The sequence below is a fragment of the Nannospalax galili genome, unplaced genomic scaffold, assembly GCF_000622305.1.
Source record: "Nannospalax galili isolate Female #2095 unplaced genomic scaffold, S.galili_v1.0 scaffold601, whole genome shotgun sequence".
NCBI classification, from domain to species: Eukaryota; Metazoa; Chordata; class Mammalia; order Rodentia; family Spalacidae; genus Nannospalax; species Nannospalax galili.
The window spans coordinates 392,290-415,501 of record NW_008345690.1 but is presented as its reverse complement, the minus strand read 5'-3'; the positions used below and the strand labels follow the sequence as shown (position 1 = coordinate 415,501).

Sequence of the window (23,212 nt, the reverse complement as noted above, 5' to 3'; positions counted from 1 at the left end):
ACTTCCCAGATGGCACCCTCCCATAGCCTCCCTTCCCCCACTAGTGTCCTTATACTCTAATATCCCTGCTACTGTCTGCTGTGTTGTTGGCACCCCCAGCCATTCCCCACTACTTGTCCATCTGGTGAATCTAGTCAGCCTATCTAGAGGTCTTTGTTTTAGGAAGGATTTGCTGGCTTTTCTACTGTTTCCACCTCAGTGGCTAAGGTGTATATTGTGCTGGTTTGGTTCTTCAGTAACTCTTCATCCATCCAGTCACTTTCCTAGTCTGTTCAGTTGTCTTACCTCTGTACTCGCCCCAGTGTTAGTCTGCTGAGTTGTTTCTGCTTCTCTAAGCCCATGACTTCATTGCCTGATGTTGTCATCTTGACACTGACTGCTGCTGCCACTGCTCCTTACTGTATCCTGTTGGTTGTACTTTGAAGAAGTGGCTACATTTGACCAAGAACAACCCCCAGTGTGATGAGCTTGAAGGATAAGAAGGCAGAAGAGTGGTGGGTGACGTGGAGGGAAGTAGGTACACCATTGTTGTTCATACAGCCCCTTTGGAAAGCAGTTTGACAGTTTCTCACAGAGCTAATAAACTTACCATGTGGTTTAGCTGTCATACTCCTTGGTATTTACCTAAATGAGTTGAAATGTTATGTCTACACAAAAGACTTGCACATGAATGTTTATGGCAACTTTGTTCATAAATACCAAAACTTTGAAACAACCTAAATGTCTGTCTGTAGGTGAATGAATAAACAAACTATAGTACATCAGTTATTGGAATATTATTCAGCACTAAATTGAAATGGAATATCAAGACTTGGAGGACTCTTAACTTCATATTACTAAGTGCAAGAAGAAAATCAGAAAGGAGTGGTACTGTGTGATTCCAGCTATATGACATTCTGGAATAGATAAAGCTATGGAGAGAGTAAGAGAGATCACTTGTTGCCAGGGGTTGAGGGAGAGGGAGGGATGGATAGGTTGAGCATAGAAGATTTTGGGGAGGGGCAGTGAAAATATTTTGTATAAGTTGGACAAGGTTGGTGTACCTATAAACCCAGAACTTGAGAGGCCAAAGTGGGAGGATTGTGAACCTGGGGGACAGTCTGAATTACATGGTGAGTTCTAGCTTAGCCTGGACTGTAGTATGTGATCCTGTCTCAGAAAGCCAAGGGCTATTTTCTAGTTGACTTTTCTGTTGCTGAAATAAAAACCAAGATAAAAATCAACTTGAGAAGAAAGGGTTTATTTCAGCTTACACTTCTAAGTCATAATCCATCATTGAGGGAAGTCAGGGCAGGAACATAAGCAGGAATAGTGGAGAAACTTGCTTTCTCCCTCTCTTGTCTGTCAGCTCTCTTATATAGCACAGACCCATTCCTAGGGATGCATTGCCCAGAGTGGGCTCAGCCCTCTTACATCAATTAGCAACCAGTCTGATCTAGGCAATTACTTGAGGTTCCCTGTGATAATCCCCTCAACCTTGGAGGGGGTGACATAGATGTCCCATTTATGGTGGAGCACCCCACCATCACTTATTTCTGACACTTTGGCTAGTTGTGGGTTTGTCTAGTTGTGGGTTTCTGCATAAACTACCACCAGCTGCAATAAGACCTGTATATTTTAAAGGCAATTTGATATGATAACCATTTAGCAAAATCATAGTACGTTCCCCCTAGGGTTTTTAGTTTCCTCAGCTATAGGCTCTTGATTAGGTTTACAGAGCCAGGCTTGAGACCCTTCCTGTACAGCAGACTTCAAATCCAATAATCAGAAAGTATTGTTACCCCCATAACAGTCATACCATCAGTGGGTACATCTTGCCTGGGAGGTTGTTACCATAGCTTCAGGATTTACTGCTGGGTAAACTGCTGATGATTCTCCTCCATTCGCCTGCCAAGTACCTTGGGGACTATGAAAGCCAGGCAGCAGGGAAGAAGGGTCCGGCTCAATTCTATCTTGATTTCTCTATGATGTTTGTTTTTTAATGACCTTTATTTTTCTGTTCATATTTTGATTTTTGTAGAGCTGGTGACTGTAGTTCTGATTTTATTGGACAGATAAGCTCCTCTGTGACCCTGGGACTTTTTGTGGTTCAGTTTGAGACTTTGAGTCTAATCCATCCCGCCATATTTTAGATAGGAAACCACAGAGGACTGAGACCCTCACCCCCTTTTTCCTTCTTGGACCTAGTTGCTAGCAAGTATTTCCTACAGGAGAAAACTTGATTCCTGGTAGACTGAGCTTTCTACTCCCAATCTGTGGTTGACTAGTTAGCAGAAGTGTTCATAAGATGTATTTCTTTTAAAGTAGTTAAACTTAAGCAGAAAAACACCAGAAGACAATAATGATCATTCCAAATTTACTTACACAAAAGTAACCACTTCCAGAAACTTCTCTCTGCATGTAGGCATATACAATTTTAAATAAACAAGAACAGTCTACACATGTTGTTTCTAATCACCCACCTGGCCTAGATATCTTTCCAATATACATTTCACATATACACCTATATAATATTTTCCTAGGTCTATATAATTTTTAGTGGTTGATCAGTGTACTATGTTGTAGTCATTATAGTTTATTAAACGAATAATGTATTTTCCCCATTTCTTTTACAACTATAAACAAATCTTGACACCTATATTTTTGTATACCTATTAGTTATCTCCTTAGGACAATGTCCTAGGAGTGAAAGAGATAATCAGCCTGGGAATGAGTCTTAGTGGCCAGAATTTTCTTGCTACCTAAATGGCTGGAAATAATGTTTAAGAAATGTAAACATGGGGCTGGAGAGAGGCTCAGTGGTTAAGAACACTGGTTGTTTTTGCAGAAGACCTGGGTTCAAATCCCAGCACCCACATGGCAGCTAACAACTGTCTGTAACTCCAGTCCCAGGGGATCCGACAGCCTCTTCTGACCTCTGCGTATATCGCGCAACATGGTTGCACGTACCTGCATGCAGGCAATACATGCGTACACATAAAATAAAAATAAAATTTTAAAAAAAGTAAAAAAAAAACGTAAACATGAGTGTGTCTGGGCGATTTGGGCTTGATTCAGCAGTGGGGTGGTCAGTTTGAAGCTGCAACTGGGGATGGGCAGGATGTGGAATGCACTTCTCCAAGGCTTTGTGAACTACTGGTCATTGAGTTGCCGGGGCCAGGCTGGTTTTGGAACAAACTCTCCTGTTGTTGCAGACAGCAGAATGGCTCCAAAGGTGACATCGGAGCTGCTTCGGCAGCTGAGACAAGCCATGAGGAACTCTGAGTACGTGACAGAACCAATCCAGGCCTATATCATCCCATCAGGAGACGCCCACCAGGTATCAAATGAAGATGGACTGATGATGGAGCTCGTCAGCCTTCTTTCTTTTTAGTCTTTCCTCAGCTCTAACACGCTTACAGAATTCTGTCAACCCATAAGTAAACATGTCTTCTGGGGCTTCATGCAGAAATTCTGATAGAGCCTCACTGAATGCCTGTAGATTTGGCTCTTGCTATCTTGTTCCAGTTAAATTAGTCAGTTTTGAATAAACTATGAAAGAATCAATACAAATTAAAGGACACAGATTTGGATCTTCCCATTGTTGATAAACTTGATCCCATTTCTTCTGCCACACATCGACCTCATCGGAATTGTATTCACTGCCTTTCTTCTGCCAATGCAGATGGCCCAGCCTCTGATATGGCCAGAGGATCAGGTACAAAGTCATCACGGAGCTCTACTTGAGCAGTTAGGCTTGATACTGAAAACTGCCACCCCATCACCAGTTTTGGTGAAACAGCTCAGCTAGTGCCCTTCGCCCCTGAGAACACCAGCTCTCCAGACTGGGGAGAGTTGGGGCTGGGGAGTCTGAGACCTTATATGGTGGGACTGGAGGGCAGGAGGTTGAAGGGATCCTAGGGCTCACTCTGAAGTTGTCAAGAGGTATATGAGTGCTCACCTGTGGACATGTTACTGAAGGGCTACAAAGATGAATTGATAAGGTGGATTCCCGCCCTCACTGTGGTTATGGTTAAGTGAGAGAAGAAACAATATGCATAGTTTTTTCTTCCATAGAGACATCTGTATATTTTTTTCCAGCCTTTGGTTTATGTGCTAGGCACTACCTTAGCTGTTGTGCCTCATACCAAGATGAGAATTGTTTCTGTCCTCAAGAATCAATTAGTTTAGTAGTAGGGTTAAGTTGTATACTCTTAGGAGGCTGGAGAGATGGCTCAGTGGTTAAAAACACTTGCTAGTCTTATAGAGGACTAGAATTTTGTTCCTAGCACCCATGTCAGGTAGCTCATAACTGCCTGTTACTCCAGCACCAGAGGATCTTATGCCCTCTTCTGGTCTCCAAGGGTACCCACATGCACATGTGTATACTCAAAGACACACACACACACACACACACACACACACACACACACACACACACACCCAACATCTACATATAACACCTGTATCTGTTACATGTCAGAATATGGTAACTGTTGTGAAGACATTTTGAAAGGGACTATGGAAGTTTGAGGGTGGGAGAGGAAGATGATGGTGGGATCTGTGAGAAAGAGGGCACCTGACCTAGAATTTGAAGGATGGGTAGAATTTGGATGAACAAGTGAGGTGGTGGAGGAGAGGAGTTCTGGGTAAGAGGATTAATAGGACAAAAGTAGAGAAGCAGGAAGCAGTGCAGAGACTGTGTGTGGTTGGCTTCCCTGGCAAGAGCCCAGGGAAGTAAAAAGCAATAGCAGCAGATGAGGCTGGGTTGTAGGATTCTTACCTGTAGGTGGCAGAAATTGAAAAGCATACTTACTGTTCAAGGTGCCTCAAGGCAGTTTCTGCCACCTGCAGTTGAAGAATTGGCAATGCTGAGCTCTCTGGTACCTTTTGGAGTTTTGCTGGAAAGGGATGAACTGGCTCTGAGGAAGAGCTGGAGGGGAGGGAGGGAAGGGTTTCTAGCTCGTACTGTACATCACTTTTTTTCTTGGCTATAAGAGCAGATTACAGGGCAGGTAGTGTAAACCTGACAACTCCTATATTCTAATCTCTTTATCTCTTACTTTCAAGATACTTCTAGACTTAGCTTGAACCTCAGTCCCAGATCCAGAGTCCCAAGTGAGAACTTGATTACTGTAAACCCCTTGGTCAGCCCCTCCTTCTCCCCCTCCCTTCCCCCTCCCTTCCTCCCTCCTTCCCTCCCTTTGTCATCATGGAACAAACAAGTATTTGGGGTTTATCATGATGGAGGGTGTGGCAGGTGTAACTAAGAACTGAGCAAAGATTCTGAAAGATGTCTGCTCTGACTACTTTGATAAGACCTCTTTTGCTAAGCTGTGTTCTAAAGTACTCTTGTTATTTTGTAAGATAGTCTACAAAATATATATTCAGCGGTCTAAACAGTGAAACGAGCTATGGTAAAAAGCATATTACACGGAATTTATCATCATAATCATTTTAGAATGTGCAGTACTCTAATGTTAGCAGTATGCACACGTGTTATGCAACAGATTTCTAGAACTTTTTCATCTTGAATAGCAGAAATACTGTACCCATTAGAGGAGACCTTCCTCCTCTCCCTCCTCCTTGCTCCTGGTAACTGGCATTGTATCTAAGAGTTTGACTGCTTTAGATGCTTTTGTAATTGGAATCATATTTGCCCTTTGTGACTTTACCTAGCACTATGTCCTCAAGGTTTCTATGCATATGACGGAAGCTGATAACTCAAGGATTTATCTCCCTCCCTTCCTCTTTCTCTTGCTCTCTCTCTCTCCTTCCTTTTTCCTTTTCTCCTTCCTTGCTCCCCATTCTCCTCTCCCTCCTAATGTCTCCACTTTGTGAACCTTTACCTCCAAGGGAGGCCTAGTCCTGCAGAAAGACTTGACCTGCAGTGCAGCGCCGATTGAAAGTTGAAGGCATCTGGCCCAGGGTGTGCATGCAGCCTTGTAATCTCTGTATTTGGGTTCTGTTTCTTTAGCCCAGGGATAGGCTACAATCTGTTCTATCTGTGTGTTTATGGGTAGGGAACATTCTTGTAGCCAAAGCCAAGTTTGTCTTAATATTCTTATTCTTGAGTGCTGTTCCTGAGAATTTTTTTTTTTAAATCACAAAGCTTTTTTTTTTTTTTTCACTCCCCCATACCATGATTGAATTTTAAATGTTTTTTCTTGCCTCTGACTTTAGGTGTGGCCTAATATACCCTTTGGGATGACAGTGAGGCTGGCCAAAGGACAGGGGCTGTTGCAGGCCGCCTTAGCCCTTCAGCTCCTGCTAAGGATCCTGGACTATCAGAACAAGATGCTTTCCCCTCCATGAGTAGGAGGCTGAGGCTGATGTCCCAGGTGAATGTTTTCTAGCAACATTCTGAAAGCACAGTAAATGAGGCCCCCATGATACTAGTTGTCACTTGTTGCAGAAGTCACTCTTTAGACTTTACAAATGTGTATTCCGACTCTTTTTTTCCCTTTTGGGTCTTACTAGGTAGTCCTGGCTGGCCTTGAACTCTTGATCCTTGATCCTCTTGGATTATCCTCCTAAATTCTAGGATTACAGGGCTACAGTACCACACCCAGCTGTGTTCCTGAACTCTTGCTGTCTCTGTGCCTTTACCACCCTTCTGCTCCTGTTCTTTTTCCATCTTTAAGTGGCATTTCTGTTGCTGTGACTTAACTGCCTGTCCTGAATTTGTAGGGACGGTTATATGTTATTTGTTTAGGACCAGATACTGGGCATATGCAGAGGCAGGTGGCTAACATAGGGGCCCAAGGGACTACCTGGGTGCAAGTGCTCAAGTGCCAGATTTGCCACTTATTAGCTGCCAAGTCATCAGACTCTCAGCCTCTGTTTATCTGCAGAAATGGCATAGTGAGAGTGTATAGCTCAGGACTGTTCTCAGGAAGTGAGTTTATAGTGCAAAGTGTGCCTGTCACCTAAGAAGTCTCATTATATGGGCTCCTCTTCTTGTGAGTACTGTTAAAAAAGCAAAGCTATTCCCCTTAGAGTAAAAAGTAGATGAGCCACAATAAAAAATGTGAACACAGAAACTGCCGAATGTCATAGGAAAGGATGTAACCAGCACTGTCCGGGAGGAATATGTGAGGCATGTGTAATTTTAAATCTTCTTGTAGCCATATTACAATGAGATAGTGAAATATTTAATGAATTATTTACCCAGTGGAGCCAAAGTATTATCACTGTAACATATCAGTATAAAAACTATAGCACTTTATATTCCTTTTTATATGAAATATTCAAATATGGTATTTTATATTTACAAAAAACCTAAATTTGAATATATATAATTTTCAGTATTTGACATGTATTTACATTTCATTAAATTTATAGTTGAAAAAGCAGACTCACATACCCAAGTTGTTCTGAGCATAATTAGAAGTTTTCTAAGAGTTGACTCTTGAATATGGGTTTTAAAATTATATTGAACTTAAGTAATGTTAAATAAAATAAAAACCCCTTAATTTTCAGTTATATTAGCTACTTTTAAAGTGCTCAGCAGCCAGGCGTGGCTGACAGCTGCTGGCATAAGTTTACGTGAAGTGTGACTGTATTCTAGGTGAGAGGGATTGTTTTAAGCTGGTAGGATTAAGGAAACCTTCACAGAGGAAGTGCATTTAATTAGATTGTGGGCAGGTAGAATTTGGATGCATGGAGAGAGGAAGAGGGAGAAGGAAGGAGTGGAAAGGTACAGAGAATGGGACAGACAGACAGACTGACAGACAAAAGATTTACTATGAGCAAGTTTAGGCCAAGACCACTCATCAGTCACCTGTCCCTGTTCATGGGTGACTTTCCCCATAGTCAGGAGTTTAGGTTTTTGTTTTTTGAGACACTTTTGTAGCTCAGGCTGGCCTCAAGGTTGCTGTCTAGTAAAGGATGGCCTTGAATTCTTGATCCTCCTGCCTCCACCTCCCAAGTACCTGGCTGAGTTTAGGTTTTTCTTAGTAGGGCCTCAGTAAGATTCTTGGAGTAAGAAAATGACATGGCCAGTAGGGACAGTATTGAGTATGGATGGCAGAGGGGAGACCCTGGGAAGTGGGAAACTTGTTCATAGGCCAATGTAGGATCAATGTAGGATCCCAGAGTTTGGAGGATCAATGTAGGATCCCAGAGTTTGGGTCAAGAGGGTGTGAATTTGGGCATTGGTCTTAGGATCAGTGAAGAGAACAAAGATTGGGAAAAGCATCAGGATGTATTTTATGCAGGCAGGTGGCAGAGTATTGGGAAGTGTGGGACCCCTGAATGACTGGTGGTGTCACCCCAGAGAAATGGATTCCTTGTTCTGGTTCCTGGGGAGGAGGTACATTGTTGAGGTAACTCTCATAAGTGGGGCTCTGAGTCCTTGCCGGGACTTTTGAGAACAGGGAGGAGGGATGCTTTGTGTGTGACCTGCACAGTGCCATAGAGAGGCTCTGTGCTCTGTGACTTTTGCTCTTAATTTTTTCATTTTGGCTTGATTCAAGGTTGATGGAATTTCTCCTAGGGTTGGAGAAGGGAGGACATTGGAAGTAAAGGGGAATCTTGAATTCTATCCTTTGTGTACTTTCTAAAACACAAATACACCCACATACTGTTTCTTGCCCAAGAGGAAACAGTCGGACCCCAAGATACAGATTATGCAAGGATTTGGCACTGTGGTGGTCTGTCTGTCTCTGTCTTCCACCTCTCTATTGGGTTCTTCTTTTTAATCCAGAACAAGGATTGTGGTCCATGGGAATTTAGCACTCTGGGTGCCCTCATGTGCTATTCAGATACTGGGGTTCTTGGGCATCTCCAGTCCACAGCCATGATAATCATTGACTGGTGCCCAGAGCTGTGTTGACACATTTTTAGAAACCCTAATTCCCAATTCCTTATCCTTCCTGTCTGAAAGGTCTCATTCCCACCCTTGGTCTTGCCTTAGTCAAAGGGTCACGTTTCATCAGGGTTATTTTGCCAGTGTGAGTCTGCTGTGTGTGGTTCTTCCTTTTGGAAGGTGTGAATCAGATTTTTGTAAACTCTTTGGATCTTTCTCCATTCCTTCTGAAGTCAGCTTCCTGTTGTGTTTTGTTTCTTAAAAATTCTCTTGGGATAGGATATTGGTTTTTAACCATTAGGTCATTAGAGTGATGTCTGTGGTGGTGTTATGGGCTTGGTTCTGTGAAGTCTTCAGTCTTGATCCTGTAGTATGGTGTGGGTGTTCCTGCTTGACAAAAGACTTGCCTCCACTTGGAGGAAAAAGTGATCCCCGCTCCTTCCACCTGTGGTACCACCTTTCCAATGGGCAAAAGGAGAAAGTGTATGGAGAGAACATCCTTATTTTTACTGTCACAACCCAGACATTCCCTGTCCATCCACATTCTAGTGGAAAGTCTAATCACATGACCCTGCCCAATAGCAATGAAGTCTGGGAAATGAAAGTCCTAGCTGGGCAGCCACTGTCTAGTGACCCTTATACACTAAGGCAGGAATGTTAATCTTTGGGGAGTGATATGTTTTCCTCACTTACTTTGACTTGGTTCCATTTAGGAGAGAAACACCAAAGCTTAGGCATTAACTCCTTTAGTGTTTGGGTGTGAGGAACTTAAGTCTTCATTCAGTTTACCCTCTGGTATATTCTGTGTCTGGACATCCAACCATTCAGTTTCAGATTTGCTGAGAACTTAATGTGTGTGACGCATGTGTCAGACACATGGCTTATAGGAGTGGAGGGTCAGGGAGGGGGAAGATGCTCCCCACATGTAATAACTTTAGTCACGCTTGTCTTGGCTTTCAGCCATAGGTTGTCTTTGCCCTGTTCATGCAGCCCCATGACAACCCTTCTTAGCACTAGTTACCACAGCCTTACTGTCTTTCTAGAACTTGCAGAGAAGAATGCAAGCCTTTCAGTGTGAATTTTGGGGCCTCTGACCATGTCTTCAGACTGTTTCCAGAACTCTCTGCTGCTCCTGGGAGTTCCTCATGCTGTTGTCAGGCTAATTGACTGACAGGCACCCCCCCCCTCTCCACCCCAGCCCCCATCCCTCCTGACCTTTTGCTTCTTGCTTCTGGCCTTCTCACATCTTTCCCCTCTTCTGGATTGTTCTCTTGTTTCTTTTCACCTGTTCATGGTATCCCAGGGTAAACCTCTGAGTGTGGCCTGATGGATTTAAGGCAGATCTGAGCAACCTTGAAAATATAGCTTGTTTTTACTTCATATTTGGCATACTTTATGTGGCTGTTTGTTACAGCTCATGTTTCATGGAATGCCTGTCTTCTGTTGCTGGCCAGATTATCTGCTCTGAGAAGGTACTTTATTAGGGTCCTTACAGAGCCTGGCTTACTGCCAGATGTAGAGGAGTACTGCACTTCATTAGTGCTGAGCCTGAGCTTACTGTTTTATGCCACACCCAACCTTCCAGTGTAGGTATCATCTTCTCCCCATTTCACAGATGAGCAAACTAAGCCCAATGTTTATCCAGTTAGTAAGCTGAGAGCTAGGCTTTGGCTCCTGATTATAGGAGATGTCATTTGTGTGGTTGATGAAGGTTGAATCGGGAGTACTTGGTATTCCTTGTTCCTTCAGAGTTTATAGTCCATTTGTACTGGATGTGTGATACGTAGTGTTCAAATTTAGGATGTTGCTTGGCAGCATAGCAAGGATGGGGGTTTTTAAGAGTCCAGCCTGAGTTGCAGATCTTGGCTCTGTCATTTATAGTGGTGGTACTCTGGGTGGAGGGAAGTAAGTAATTGACTTCTGTGAGCTTCTGTTTTGTTTTTCCATGTGTAGCTGGGGAGGATGGTTACTTGTAGACCTGCTGTGGGAGTAGAAATTAGAGGAAGGGAATACAAGCAAATACCTCACCCAGTGTTATTTGTTACCATCATGGGGGGACACCTCCGAAGGCTGTTGTGGGGAGGGAAGCTCTGTGCTAGAGGGGTATTTGAGCTAGATTTTGAGAGATGACTAAAATTCTTTTTGTAGTTTATAGATGTGCTTTGTTTGGGTGTTTTATTTATATTGTTTGACTTAGAAGTCAACATTTGAAAATTGGGTTGTTTCTCATGAACACATGTATTTCCAGCTTTTCTGAAATATTGAGGGCTGGCATCGTGTGGCCTGCACCCCAGCTGAGTAAGAGCAGTTCTCTTTGTAGAAAAGACATTCCTTGTCCTGCCTGACTGGTTTGGCCTCCTGCCTGTGCTCCAAGGCAGTTGAGTTTGAAGACTCAGTTATAATAAATCCCTTCAGATCTTTTTCCTGTTTCTAGCTTCCTGTTACCTCTATGGCAAGTCTCTACAAACTGGGTGCTTCAAACAGCACAACCGTATTCCCCCACCGCTCTACAGGTCCCAGGTCTGTGGTGGGCCAGCAGAGCCATGTTTCTACGGGAGGCTTCAGGAGGATCTGCTTCCTTGGTTTCAGCTCCCATGGGGACCTTTGTCCCCTGGATTATGGTCCCTTCCTCCATTTTCATAGAGACGGCTAAGGTTCCCTGGGCAGAGGGAGAAAGGTTAGTTTCTCCTGCTGCTTGTTCATTTTTCTGTAAATGTTGGTTGGGGACCCACTGCATGGTATCTGTGCTGTTATACACAGGGGTGTTAGTGACCACTCTGACCTCATGGGACTTTCTTTCTAGGGAGGGGTGAAGGAGTAATACAACAAAAATGTAAAATGTTCACTAAGGAGAGAAAAATCTGGTAAGTGTTCTATATAGAGTTCAAAGTGACTGCATGGGTGTCTGTTGTTTGGGTAGTTCAGGTTGGTCTCGATGTGGAAGTGACATTCGATCTGAAATGTAGTGATGCGAGAAGCCAGCAGATGGGGGGAGAAGAGGAGGAGGAGGAGAAGGAAGAGGAGGAGGAGGAGGAGAAAAGAAAAGAGAGGAGAGAGGCGATTGAGAGAGCTATCAGAGGACATCAGGGCCTGATCAAGTGGTGAATTGGGAACTGGGTCAAGATTTGGATTTAATCTTAAACATGATAGGAAGCCATTAGAGAGTCTTAAGGAGGGTTTTTTTTTTGTGTGTGTGTGTGTGTGTGTGTGTGTGTGTGTGTGTGTGTTTGAAATACTTGCTTCCAGTGTGTGTGGAGTAAATTACAGGGCAGTGACCAGGTGGAGACAATGAAGACTTGGCCCGAGTTCCATTATGAGACACACAGGAGTGAGAAATTTCAGAGGAAAAGCTGACAGTTATGTCTGTTTCTTTGTGCCTTTTTCCTTAGTGTGCTCTGGGAAGAATGTCCCTGGGCTGTGCCAGCTTCGTGACTGGGGAGAAGCACAGGCTGGGACCCAGTACTTGTCTGGTCTCGCTTAGCCAGTCAGTGTGGAGGTGAGGCTGCCGCCAGTCCTGCTCAGCAATCTTTCTGGCATGTTGACCACTTAGGTCATGTCTGGTTCTTGCCCCAGACCTTGTCTGGGTCCTGAGCTAAGCAAGTCCATCTGCTGGAGAAATCTTTCCCCTGTGTTTCTGGTTGGGGGCTAGGAAAACCCTGTGGTCTCCTGTCCCCCCCCCCCCCCCCCCCCCCAGGCTTGGACTCCTTGCAGACCTGTATGGGAGAGATCTGGGGACAGCAGCACTTGGTGTGCTCACTCTGTCATGGGTAGAATGGCCAAGTCTGGGGAGCTGTGTTGTCAGTGCATCCTCCCTGAGAAGATGAGTTACTTCTGTTAGCCTTGTTCTTGTCCTTCAGATGTATTCTCCAGATGAAATCACTCTTTGTGTACATAAACCACTGTCAGGTTTCTTAAATGTTACTGTAACCGTCATTCCCAGTAGTCCTAGCAGAGAGATGAGCTTCCTCTTTGTTCATTGTTGCCTTTTTCTTCTTCAGCTCCTTTTTTCTCTTTAAGAATTACTTCTTTGATGGGCATGGGTGGCATGCACCTTTAGTCCCAGCGCTTGGGAGGCAGGCAGGCAGATCTCTGTGAGTTTGAGGCCAGCCTGGTCTACATAGTTTCTGGCCAGCTGGAGCTACAGGGAGATCTTGACTCAAAAAATACCAAAAAAATTTTACTTATTTTGAGGTAGTCTTATTAAGTTGCTCAGTCAGGCCTTGAACTTAAGATCCTCTTCCTCAGCTGAGCAGCTGAGTGCCACTAGGCTCAACCTCTCCCCCAATAGTCACTGGGTTAATAAACAAGGATTCTGCAGTTCATAAATGATACTGATGGCCATTTCCTCCTGCTTCCTTAGGTCTAGTAACTGTTCTTTCTGCTTTACATACTGTGATGTGTTAACAGTTGGAAATGACACATTTTAGAGATGAGGAACTGAGGCTGAGAGAAGTGCTGAAGCTTTATGTGGGCCATACAGCTGGACCTGGGCTGGAGGAGGTGTGGCCTAGAGCTCTTAGCTGGTCTTTGGAGCATCTCCCTGGAGACTCCTGCCCATGATTGCAGCTGCTTTGGTGAGAGGGGCAGTCACAGCAAGAGTGGTACCCTTTTTCCTAAATTGTATTAATTGTTTCAAAATACCTTGGGCTTTGGCCAGCATAAGTTCTCTACCTCCCTCTAGGGTCTTGCCATGTAGCCCTGGCTAGTCCTAGACTTAAAATTCCCCTGCCTCAGCCTCTTGAGTGCTGAGATTACAGGTGTGTGCCACCATGCTTGGTTTAACATTCTTTACTTTGCTGGGTCCTTTGACTTGGACAAAACCTGCTGATAGTGTACGGAGAAGAAGCTTTGGATGGAAGTAGAGGCTAGCCTTTGATCTTGACCCACAGTCAGCCTGTCAATGGGCAAGTTATTTACAGTTTTTCTTTTTTTTTTTGGTCTTTTTGAAACAGGGTCTCCCCACTATAGCCACAGCTGGCCTGGAACTTGCTGTTGAGACCAGGCTGGTTTAGAACTCACAGAGATCCCCATGCCTCTACCTCCTGAGTGCTGGGATAAAAGGTGTGTGCTGCCATGCCCGGTTTACAGATTCTCTTTTTTTTAACTTAAGTGTGTTAGTTACTTCTCTTGTTGCAACAAAATACTGGACGGAAACATCTTAAGGAAGGATTTATGTTGACTCACAGTTTGAGGGTTTCATTTATCATGGTAGGAAAGACATGGTTTTAGGAGCTTGAGGGGCCAGTCATGTTGCATCCGCAGTGGGGAAGCAGAGAGGGGTAAATGCTGGTTCTCAGCACACTTTCTCCTTTTTATTCAGTCTGGGACCCCAGCCCATGGTATGGTTTTGCCTGCAGTTAGGGTGGGTCTTTCTACCTCAGCAAACCTAATCTAGAAAGCGCCAATTCTTCACAGATGTGCCCAGAGGTTTGTCTAGGTGACCTAGAGCTCCTGTCATGTTCTCAGTCAGTATTAATTTCTTGCTTGCTTTTGATCTTACCCTAGAGTTCCGAAGACAAGTGATAATGTATTGTGTGGGGCAGCCAGGTATAGGGCTTCAGAATTGAGTTCTGGAGCTGACTGCTCATCAAATTCTGCGTCTACTATTTACTCTCTATTTACAAGTTCCATAGGTCCTCTGCTTCTCTGGCTGTTACTGAAGTTGCACATGGTGGTCCTCCTGCCCCTCACCCCCCAGTAGGATGCACATGGTGGTCCTCCTGCCCTCCCCTCTTACTGGAATGCACATGGTGGTCCTCCTGCCCTCCCCTCTTACTGGAATGCACATGGTGGTTCTTCTGCCCTCTCCTCTCACCAGAAGAACCTCTTCTGTACAGAGGCAGGGGATTCTAGTGGGAAGAGCCTGATTCTGGATGTGGTATTTTCTTTTGCTGAAGCCCTCTGGATTGGAGGAAGTGTTTCTGGTGATGATTCCCTGACAGGAAGGGATGGCCCCTGCCGGAGATCTTGGAGGGGATGCAAACAGGAAGTTGAGAAAGAAGCTAATGTGTAAAGATACTAAGTTATTTGTGCTTAAAACAAATGTAGCTCTGCTTTTCAGAAAAATAACAGATGCCCAACTGTCAGAGGCAATGGATGGGGAAAGCTCTTGGTTTGTTTTTGAGTAAGATCTTATTGAGGAAGGTAGTTTAATGCATTTTTGCTCATTTGCTGTTTTCTAATTGAAGCGGAACTAAAGGGAATTAATTCCTGTAGCCTTTAGTTGGCGTGTTCTCTAGCTTATTATTTATTTATTTACTTATTTATTTATTTATTTATTTATTTATTTATTTATTTATATTTTGGGGGGCAGTCCCCTGCTGTGTTGCCCAGGCTAGCCTCAAACTTGACATCCTTCTGCCTCAGCCTTCTAAGCACTGGGATTGCAGGTGTGTACCATCATGTCCAGCTAATTTTTTAATTTTTGGCTTGCCTTTCTAGCTGGACTTTTGGCTCCTTGAAGGAAGGTGCCAAGAGGCCCCCAACCTTTGTAGTCTCCACAGGGCTTAGCACAGCATGAATGGCTGAGATCCAACTCGCCGTCTTTGTTTTCCAGAGTGAGTATATTGCTCCCTGTGACTGTCGACGGGCTTTTGTCTCTGGATTCGATGGTTCTGCAGGTGAGTCACTAATTCTTTCTCTGTTTTTACTGCATCTTTGTTCCCTTCCCAAAATAACCGAATTGAGTTTCAGCCCATGAAATAAAACCAAAAAGTAAATATAAACCAGATGCTCCCCCTGGATCCTGCACAGGAAGGTATGGGTTCCTGGTCTTTTCCTGCTTATCACTGTTACCTTTTGGTGACCCTCTGCCCTCTGTCTTTGCTTTAAAGGAAAAAAGAAACCAGAACACCTCAAAACCCTTATATTAAAAAGAAAATTTTTGAGCTTTTTTGTTGACTATATCATACATATAGAAAGTATATTAATTAAGCCAAATATGACTGTCTAACCAGTACCCTAAACATGAAATGGGGCTTCAGTAGCACTCCAGATCCCCCACCTTAGCTTACTGTTCTTGTAGGATTCTGAGTACTTGACTTTTGGACTTTTTGTTTTCAATGTTGAGTTAGATAACAATGGGTAATGGTAAGCTTCTTTGGTCTCCTGCCCTAACTTTTCCAAAATCGTTGTACCCTTGAGTTTTTGGATGTTTCCCCTCAGAGCTCCCATTCCTTAAGCAAGCTGGGTGAGGTGGGAGCCCCCTGTCCTTGTGGTTCACCCCTGCTTTCTTAGCTTAAGTGCTTGTGTTGGTTGGCACATTTGGATTGGTTTTGGCAGCTGCCTCTGCTAAAGCCCCAAGATCTGCCAGGCCTGTGGGATCTGAGGGTCAGTAGAGGTGGGAGGCAAAGACTCCATGCTGTTGCTTGCTGAGTCACCGTGGACATTCATAGGGTCTGGCTGACCTGCTTCTGGGGAAGTTGTCTAGTGGAGCAGAGAAACCTTTCCTACCACTGTCTTGTTGGTTACAAGAGCTCCTTGGCCGACACGCCTGTTATAGTCTTAACTCAGGCTGCACCGGTGCAGAGACCAGTGTCCCAGAAATCTGAGCCTCAGGACTGCTTCCTTCAGAGCTTGACTTATAGCTGGTTGTGGCTTCATTCTCTTTATCTGGTGATTTCCCTGGAGTCTAGGACCCCACTGCTCCATGGGGAGCAGTTACCGCTCAACTGCCTGTTGCCATTTTTTTGTACAGTCTCTGGGCAGTAGTCAGAAACTTTTTTCTTTGCTTCTCTGCTCTAGGCACAGCCATCATCACAGAAGAGCATGCAGCCATGTGGACCGATGGGCGCTACTTTCTTCAAGCTGCGAAGCAGATGGACAGCAACTGGACTCTCATGAAGATGGGTGGGTAGAAGCAACCAAACCCACAGTACAGAATTGGCCTGATCTGGGCAGGCATGGTGGAATCCCTCAGGGCTCTAGGATCCTAACATCTTAGACCCTTTGAGAATCCAAGGAAAACACACACTTAATTTTTGGAGGGGTTCTGGTCTCTGCTTCAGAGACCCTCTCATTTTGCTGAGAGGAAACTGGGGGCTTCTCCTTTGGGCCCACAAGCTCAAGCTCTCAGGCCAGGTAGCACTGGGGGCTAAAGAGTACAGGCATGAATACTGACTGCCTTTACAGTAGAAAGAGGCCAGCCCCAGGCCAGGGGCTGTATCCTTTCCTAAGTGCTTCTCTTATTAGTTGTCTGCCACTGAACCTGCCTTCCTCAGGTGTGCCCCCTCTAGGAAGGTTCTGGAGGGTTTCACTGCCCCATGAGTGACTCAACCTCGTAGTTTTGCCAAACATCTGTCTGCTAGGAAATGATGTGACTTTATTCTGCAGAAGTTATGCCAGGAGCCCCAAGAAAAACTTTGTTAATAAAATGGCTTGTTTAGTGGTCTTTAAAAAAATAGGAAAGAATCAAATAGCAAAATAAAACTCCATGCCAGCCTGCAGGCGGTTTTTTGGAAGTGGGAGTCATGAACTAATTTCTTTTATAAATCTTTGAACTTCCCTTCTGTGGCTATGTGGTTATATCAGAAGTCAGTAGAGAAAATAGTAAGGATAAGTACTGTTTTCGAATACATGAACTTTTACTCTAAATATCCGTGAATGTTACCAGAATGTTTAGCAAAAGTCTGATGGTTAAAAAAAAAGTGTTTATCTCAAAGATATTGGCTAGTGAAGAGACTAGCTCGACTGAAGAAAAACTGGACTATCAAAATAATTTTTTTTTTTTTTTGGTCTTTTTGAGACAGGGTCTCCCTGTAGCCCCAGCTGGCCTGGAACTCACTGTGTAGACCAGGCTGGCCTTGAACGCACAGAGATCCGCCTGCCTCTGCCTCCTGAGTACTGGGATTAAAGGTATGTGCTACCACTCCTGGCCATAGGAGACCCAGGTTTGGTTCCTAGCACCTACATGGCAGCTAACAACCATCTTTAACTCCATTTCCAGGGGGATTCGACTCCTTCTTTGGGCCTCTGTGGGCATTGCACACATGTGGTGCTCCTATGTACACACAGGCAAAACACTCATACACATAAAATTAAAAAAAATAACTTCATGAAGGTTGTTTCGTACCTTACCATATTTCAGAAATAAGGGATTTTCTTCTCTTAAGAGTGGGAGGTCCAGGGGTGCTATGGGTGCCTTTGTGCCCCTCCGGGAATCTTTGGAAAGATTTCTTTGTCGCTAAGACTTAGGCTCAGCCCTGTGGTCAGAGGCTGACTGTGGGCAGGGGCCTTTGTTCTGTGATCTTGCCTTTGAGGGTGAAGGGAAATTACTTACCAGTCTTTGCCTTTTAGGTCTGAAGGATACACCAACTCAGGAGGACTGGCTGGTGAGTGTGCTTCCAGAAGGATCGAGGGTTGGTGTGGACCCGCTGATCATTCCTACAGGTGAGTGATTTGATCCCTTGCAGCCTTCTAGACATCTTTGCATTCTCCTTATTATTGGAGTATGGGTATGGGGCATTTAGGGGCTCAGTGCAACTTGATGTCATGATAGAGGTCAAGCTGGGGAAGACAGTCTGGGACAGAGGCAGGGAAGGCCTTGAGTGGGGAAGTTCTTCACTCTACATACCTGACACCGAGTTGGAGAGGAATGCCTTAGATGAAATGGGCCTTCAGTGTATGCTGGTCACGTGTATGTTTCCTCAGATTACTGGAAGAAGATGGCCAAAGTACTGCGAAGTGCTGGCCACCACCTTGTGCCTGTGAAGGAGAACCTTATTGACAAAATCTGGACAGACCGGCCTGAGCGCCCCTGCAAGCCTCTCCTCACACTGGGTCTGGATTATACAGGTCAGAGCTATGACTATAGCCCCAGTGCTCATCTTGAAGGTCTCTAATAAAGATCCTGCTATCATGGGGTTGGTGCGCTGTTTGTACCCTCTATCCTGGGCCCCTGAGCCCCCTGGAGGACTATGCCTCACCGTGGTAGAGCAGGCTGTTTGGCAGACACAGGCTTTATTGGCTTCCATTGTTGCTACTTACTTGTCACTCACTTTGGTTTACTTTATTCTGCAAAGCTCTTCTATGTGGCTTGTTGGGTGCTGGTGAGAGGACTAAGCTTTCTGCCCCCTGGCTGCTAACTGCCACTCTTCTGTGTCTGGTACTAGAGACGGAGCCTAGGGCTGCCTTCCAGGCCTTACCCTCTCTCTTGTTATGCTTTAGAAGTTTAGATGTGGGTGTTTCCTTGGCCTGTGTGAGTGGTAGGTGAGCAGCACATTCTGTGAACTTTTTGTGAGGGATGAAAGTGTAGATTAATGAAAACAGTGAAGGGTAGAGGGAGAGAAGTAGGAGGCGGAACTGCAGGGGAGGGAGCCCTGCTATAGAAACAGAGGTGGATGGGGGATGACTGGAATGTAGGCAGATTGCCCAGAGGGTCCTGGGAAGAAAGCATCATAGCTCAGACTCTGGGCCAAGTTTTAAACAGCATTCCCTGGGCTGATCTTCAAAGCAGCCCTTGGTTGTGGACAGCCCCCGGCTTGCTTTCCAGTGTGGCTCCCTCATTGGAGGGTGTGGCATATAGGGCAGAATGGGTCCAGCAAATGGCCCAGGATCAGCTTCATACTTTCCATCAGCATGTTTTGAATTGTTTTTGACTGAAACAGCCCCTGACCTTTTGCTGTGGGAGAAGAGACCTCAGATATTGCTGGTAAGGTTTCTGTTCTGTAAACAGTTACATGCCTGGTATAGGCAGGATACTGCTAGGTGCTAGGTGCACCCACATAGCTGCCTACCCTGTTCTTAGGTGGCTCTAAACCAAGTTACAGATGTTACCATGAGTGAGTTCCCTGGGGCCACATTTCACTCTGGGGAACAACAGGGAGGCCTTGACTGTGCCTGACAGGGTGGGTGTGATTTGAAAGTAGTAGTCACAGTGAGTCTGACTGTAGGGAATTCCTCAGTCTTAGCACCAAATCTCATGGCCCAAGGAATGTAAAGTGAGTCCCTTGACCTGTGAGACAGGTGAGTTCTTGCTGCTGGAGGGTGTATTCACATGGCTCCCTAGGTTTACTTAATCATAGCAGTCTTTATTCAGCAGTGTACTTAGTTGCTGGTTTAATTGTCTGTCTTGGCTTGTAGATTGTGAGTCCAAAGAGGGCAGGGACTGGGTCTGTTTCAGATCCTTAACTGCACTGAGCAGCAGGACCTCTGTGCCTGGCAAGTCTAGATGAACTTTTGGTTGGTGAGGTAGACAGGGTTCATGATAGTTAAGTGGCTTGTCAGAGTCATACCTCTTTTGCGGGACCTGAATCTCAGCTACCTGCCTGGGCAGGCTGCATGCTCCCTGTAAGATGTAGTAAGAGTGTTTGGCATAGGCATTGTCACCTGAGCTCTGGCTTCTTGGGACCACAGCTGGAGTTACAATCATGTTTGTTTCTTGCAGGCATCTCCTGGAAGGAGAAGGTTGCAGACCTTCGGTTGAAAATGGCTGAGAGGAGCATCGTGTGGTTTGTGGTCACTGCCCTGGATGAGATTGCCTGTGAGTTCTCTGGTTTCACTGGCTGGGCATTACCTGATCTCTGCTTTGGGCCACTGGGAATCTGTGTTTATGCCATTTAGCTTTCTGAGTGACGAAGGGATAAGAAAAAGACAGTGCCTGTAAATGAGTGGGGCAGGGGACTGGAGCCTTGCCAGAGGAGTCCTAGTCAGTGGCTGATGGTGAATTGCTATGTGATGCCTACTTCTGACCTGTCTCTTGGGATAGTGGCTCCTCTGAGGACAGGCATTTCTTCTGAACGTTTCCTGTGTCATCCTCTCTTTATACTTTTTATGTAGTTTTCTAAGATCTTCACAAAGAGAATGTTCTAGGAAAGTTCTTACCTAAGAAAACTCGAACTGAAAATTCCTCTCCAGGCTCTTTGATTAGTGGCTGTTTCTTAACCTTCAGAGAGACCTTAAAATGTCCCCAACCCCATACAGTTGTCAGAATCTCCTGTCATCTTCCATAACCTGAAGGACTCTGCTTAAACCACCCTCCTCTATCTTGTTCTAACTAGATTTGACTTAGGGAAGCTTAGAAGAGACCCACTCACTGGAGAAGGAAAGCCTTACTCCATGGTGTCCTGCTTCCTGGATTTCTGTCCTGTCTCTTCCCTCTCCCAAACTTTGTCAAATTATCAACGATTCCTATCTAATTAACTCCAGAATCAGAGGAAAAGCCATACAAGAGTAGTTCCTCCCCTGAACGTAACAAAACCACACTCCCATTATGAAGAATAGTGAAGTACAGAGGAAATAGAAGAAAAACAAACGGCCTGTAATCTTGTTGCCCAGAGACAGCCTCTGTTAATGTTGCTCCATATGGGTCATCTGATGGCCTGATGTTTTAAATGTGTCAGTATCTGAGAAGCAGATAGAAGCATAATTTTAAGTATTAAAAATTCTATCAAATGGTTCTACTACAGTCAACACTTTCCATATGGAGAGCCTTCGGGTTATTTCCAGTTTCCCCACAGTTTGTTATGGCACTGCCATCAAGATCTTGGTTCATAAATCCATGTTTTAGTTTCTGATCATTTTCATCTTCCTGTTCTGGCTGGCTTTTACGGGTAGTATTTATGGGTTTGAGAGTAAGTGTGTGGCAGGGGCTTTGACCCATCCTGCCATACCTCACCAGCCCCAGCCACTCACATTAGAATGGAGTTAGTATGAGAGGTAAAAAAATGTTGCCCCTCTGCTTTCCTTCTAGAAACATTGTTTTATAATAGTGGCAGCAGGTTTTTGTGCTGAGCCTTTTTGTTCTTTTATCTCCTGAGAGCAAGTTCAGGAGCTGGGAGCCTCGGGGCCAGAGCTGTGCTCTGCTTGTCCATCGGGTTTCTCAAATGTTCTGTGACCTCACTAGACCCTGGCTGAAGGCAGGTTCTCCACCCAGTCTGGTAACATAGCCCTTTGTGGGTGGGCGGCAGGCTCTGGTTTCATTCGTGGGCTGCAGCCTCGTGACTTGCTGCTTTTCCTCTGCCTCTACAGGAAGCTCCATTTCCACAGGGCTCAGAGGGCCCTTGTGGGCCCCCCCTTGTGAGCGAGTCTCAGTTTTTCTACCCTAGATCATTTGCCTTTGAATGAAGAGAGTGCTTGTTTCCTCATTGTATTTGGGGGTCCCTGCGTTTGTGTGCAGCAAAGCTGAGCCTCGCAGGTCCCCACAACTAGGTTAGCCATTTCAACTCTTTGTTGAGGTGCATTTTTCGTGTTTTCTGATCAGTAACTCTCCTGCTCCCTCCTTGTGACTGCAATTTTGCTGACTAAGAAACAGTTCTGCTGCCATCAGGTGGCAGACACCAACAGTTGCAGCTCAGACGTGGAACCAGGAGTAAGATCTGCCTTTCTGAGAGATGATGACCTTGAATCTTTTGATAGCCCCTGAATTCTAAACAGAGACTCTTCCTTCCCCAACAAGATACCTGTTAAACTTGACTTGGGAGCCAGGTGAGTGACAGAGACTTTTCTTTTCCTTTTTAGGGCTGTTCAATCTCCGAGGATCAGATGTGGAGCACAACCCAGTATTTTTCTCCTATGCGGTCATAGGACTAGAGACAATCATGTGAGTGTTTGGGCATCCTCTCTTACAGCTCCTTGGGCTCCAGGCTCCCCTTTCTAGTCCTCAGCCCAAACTTATGGTAGCATACTCCCTTTCTCCAGAACTTTCATCTTTTCTTCTTGCTTTCCTTAACAGATGTTTTTATCCTGCCTTTCTAATAAAACCCCAAATTTCTTGAAGTCTATGAAAGTATTTGTAGTAAAATGAGACTAAAAAATAACTAGATGACGGTGTTAGGACTGACTTGGTGTGAGTGAGGTTGGGGCACAGACTCCTGCTGGCCGCACTTGCTCAGGCCACACATTTGATTCCAGGTTTGCTAGCAACCAGTATAGTAGGAGGTACGTAGCTAGGCTCAACTGTGCAATTCTGGACCTCAGTGGAAAGAAACCAGTGGTTTTAAAGGCCAGAAATGATATAGGGAAATCCCCTGTACTTTGCTCTGTTTAGCTGTCAGTTTTATCATTGTAGAGTGTTGCTTGCAGTCTTCCTGTCATTGTTTTTCTATTGGGTGGTTTTCTAGTTTTCTTCTGTTGTTGTGATAAAACAGACCAAAAGCAGCTCTGACCAAAAGCAACTTATGGGAGGAAAGGATTATTTCACTTACACTTCCAGGCCACAGGCCATCACTGGGGGAAATCTGGCAGACCCTTTGAAGTGGAAACTTTGGAGGAACTGTGCTTACTGGCTTGTCTGCAGGCTTATGCTTAGCTAGCTCTCTTATATAGCACAGAACCTACCTGCCCAAGAAATGGTGCTGTGTTGCATTAGCAATAGACAACCCCCCACAGAGATGCCCACAGGTCAGTCTGACCTGGGCAGTCATTTAGTTGAGACTCCCTTCTCAGATAACTCTAGGCTGTGCCAAATTAAAGCTAGAGGGGCTAGAA

The 23,212-nt window shown here is 45.0% G+C and overlaps 1 protein-coding gene across 1 annotated transcript in view; it reads left to right on the top strand.

Annotated features, from left to right (window-relative positions):
- Xpnpep1 (X-prolyl aminopeptidase 1) overlaps positions 1-23,212 on the top strand; it is a 57,395-nt gene that overhangs the window by 13,200 nt on the left and 20,983 nt on the right. Inside the window, exons 3-9 of the mRNA XM_008841754.3 lie at positions 3,195-3,319; positions 15,345-15,408; positions 16,532-16,636; positions 18,083-18,175; positions 18,437-18,580; positions 20,172-20,267; positions 22,244-22,325. Of these exons, the coding sequence (XP_008839976.1) occupies positions 3,195-3,319; positions 15,345-15,408; positions 16,532-16,636; positions 18,083-18,175; positions 18,437-18,580; positions 20,172-20,267; positions 22,244-22,325 (709 nt within the window). The remainder of the gene's footprint in view (positions 1-3,194; positions 3,320-15,344; positions 15,409-16,531; positions 16,637-18,082; positions 18,176-18,436; positions 18,581-20,171; positions 20,268-22,243; positions 22,326-23,212) is intronic.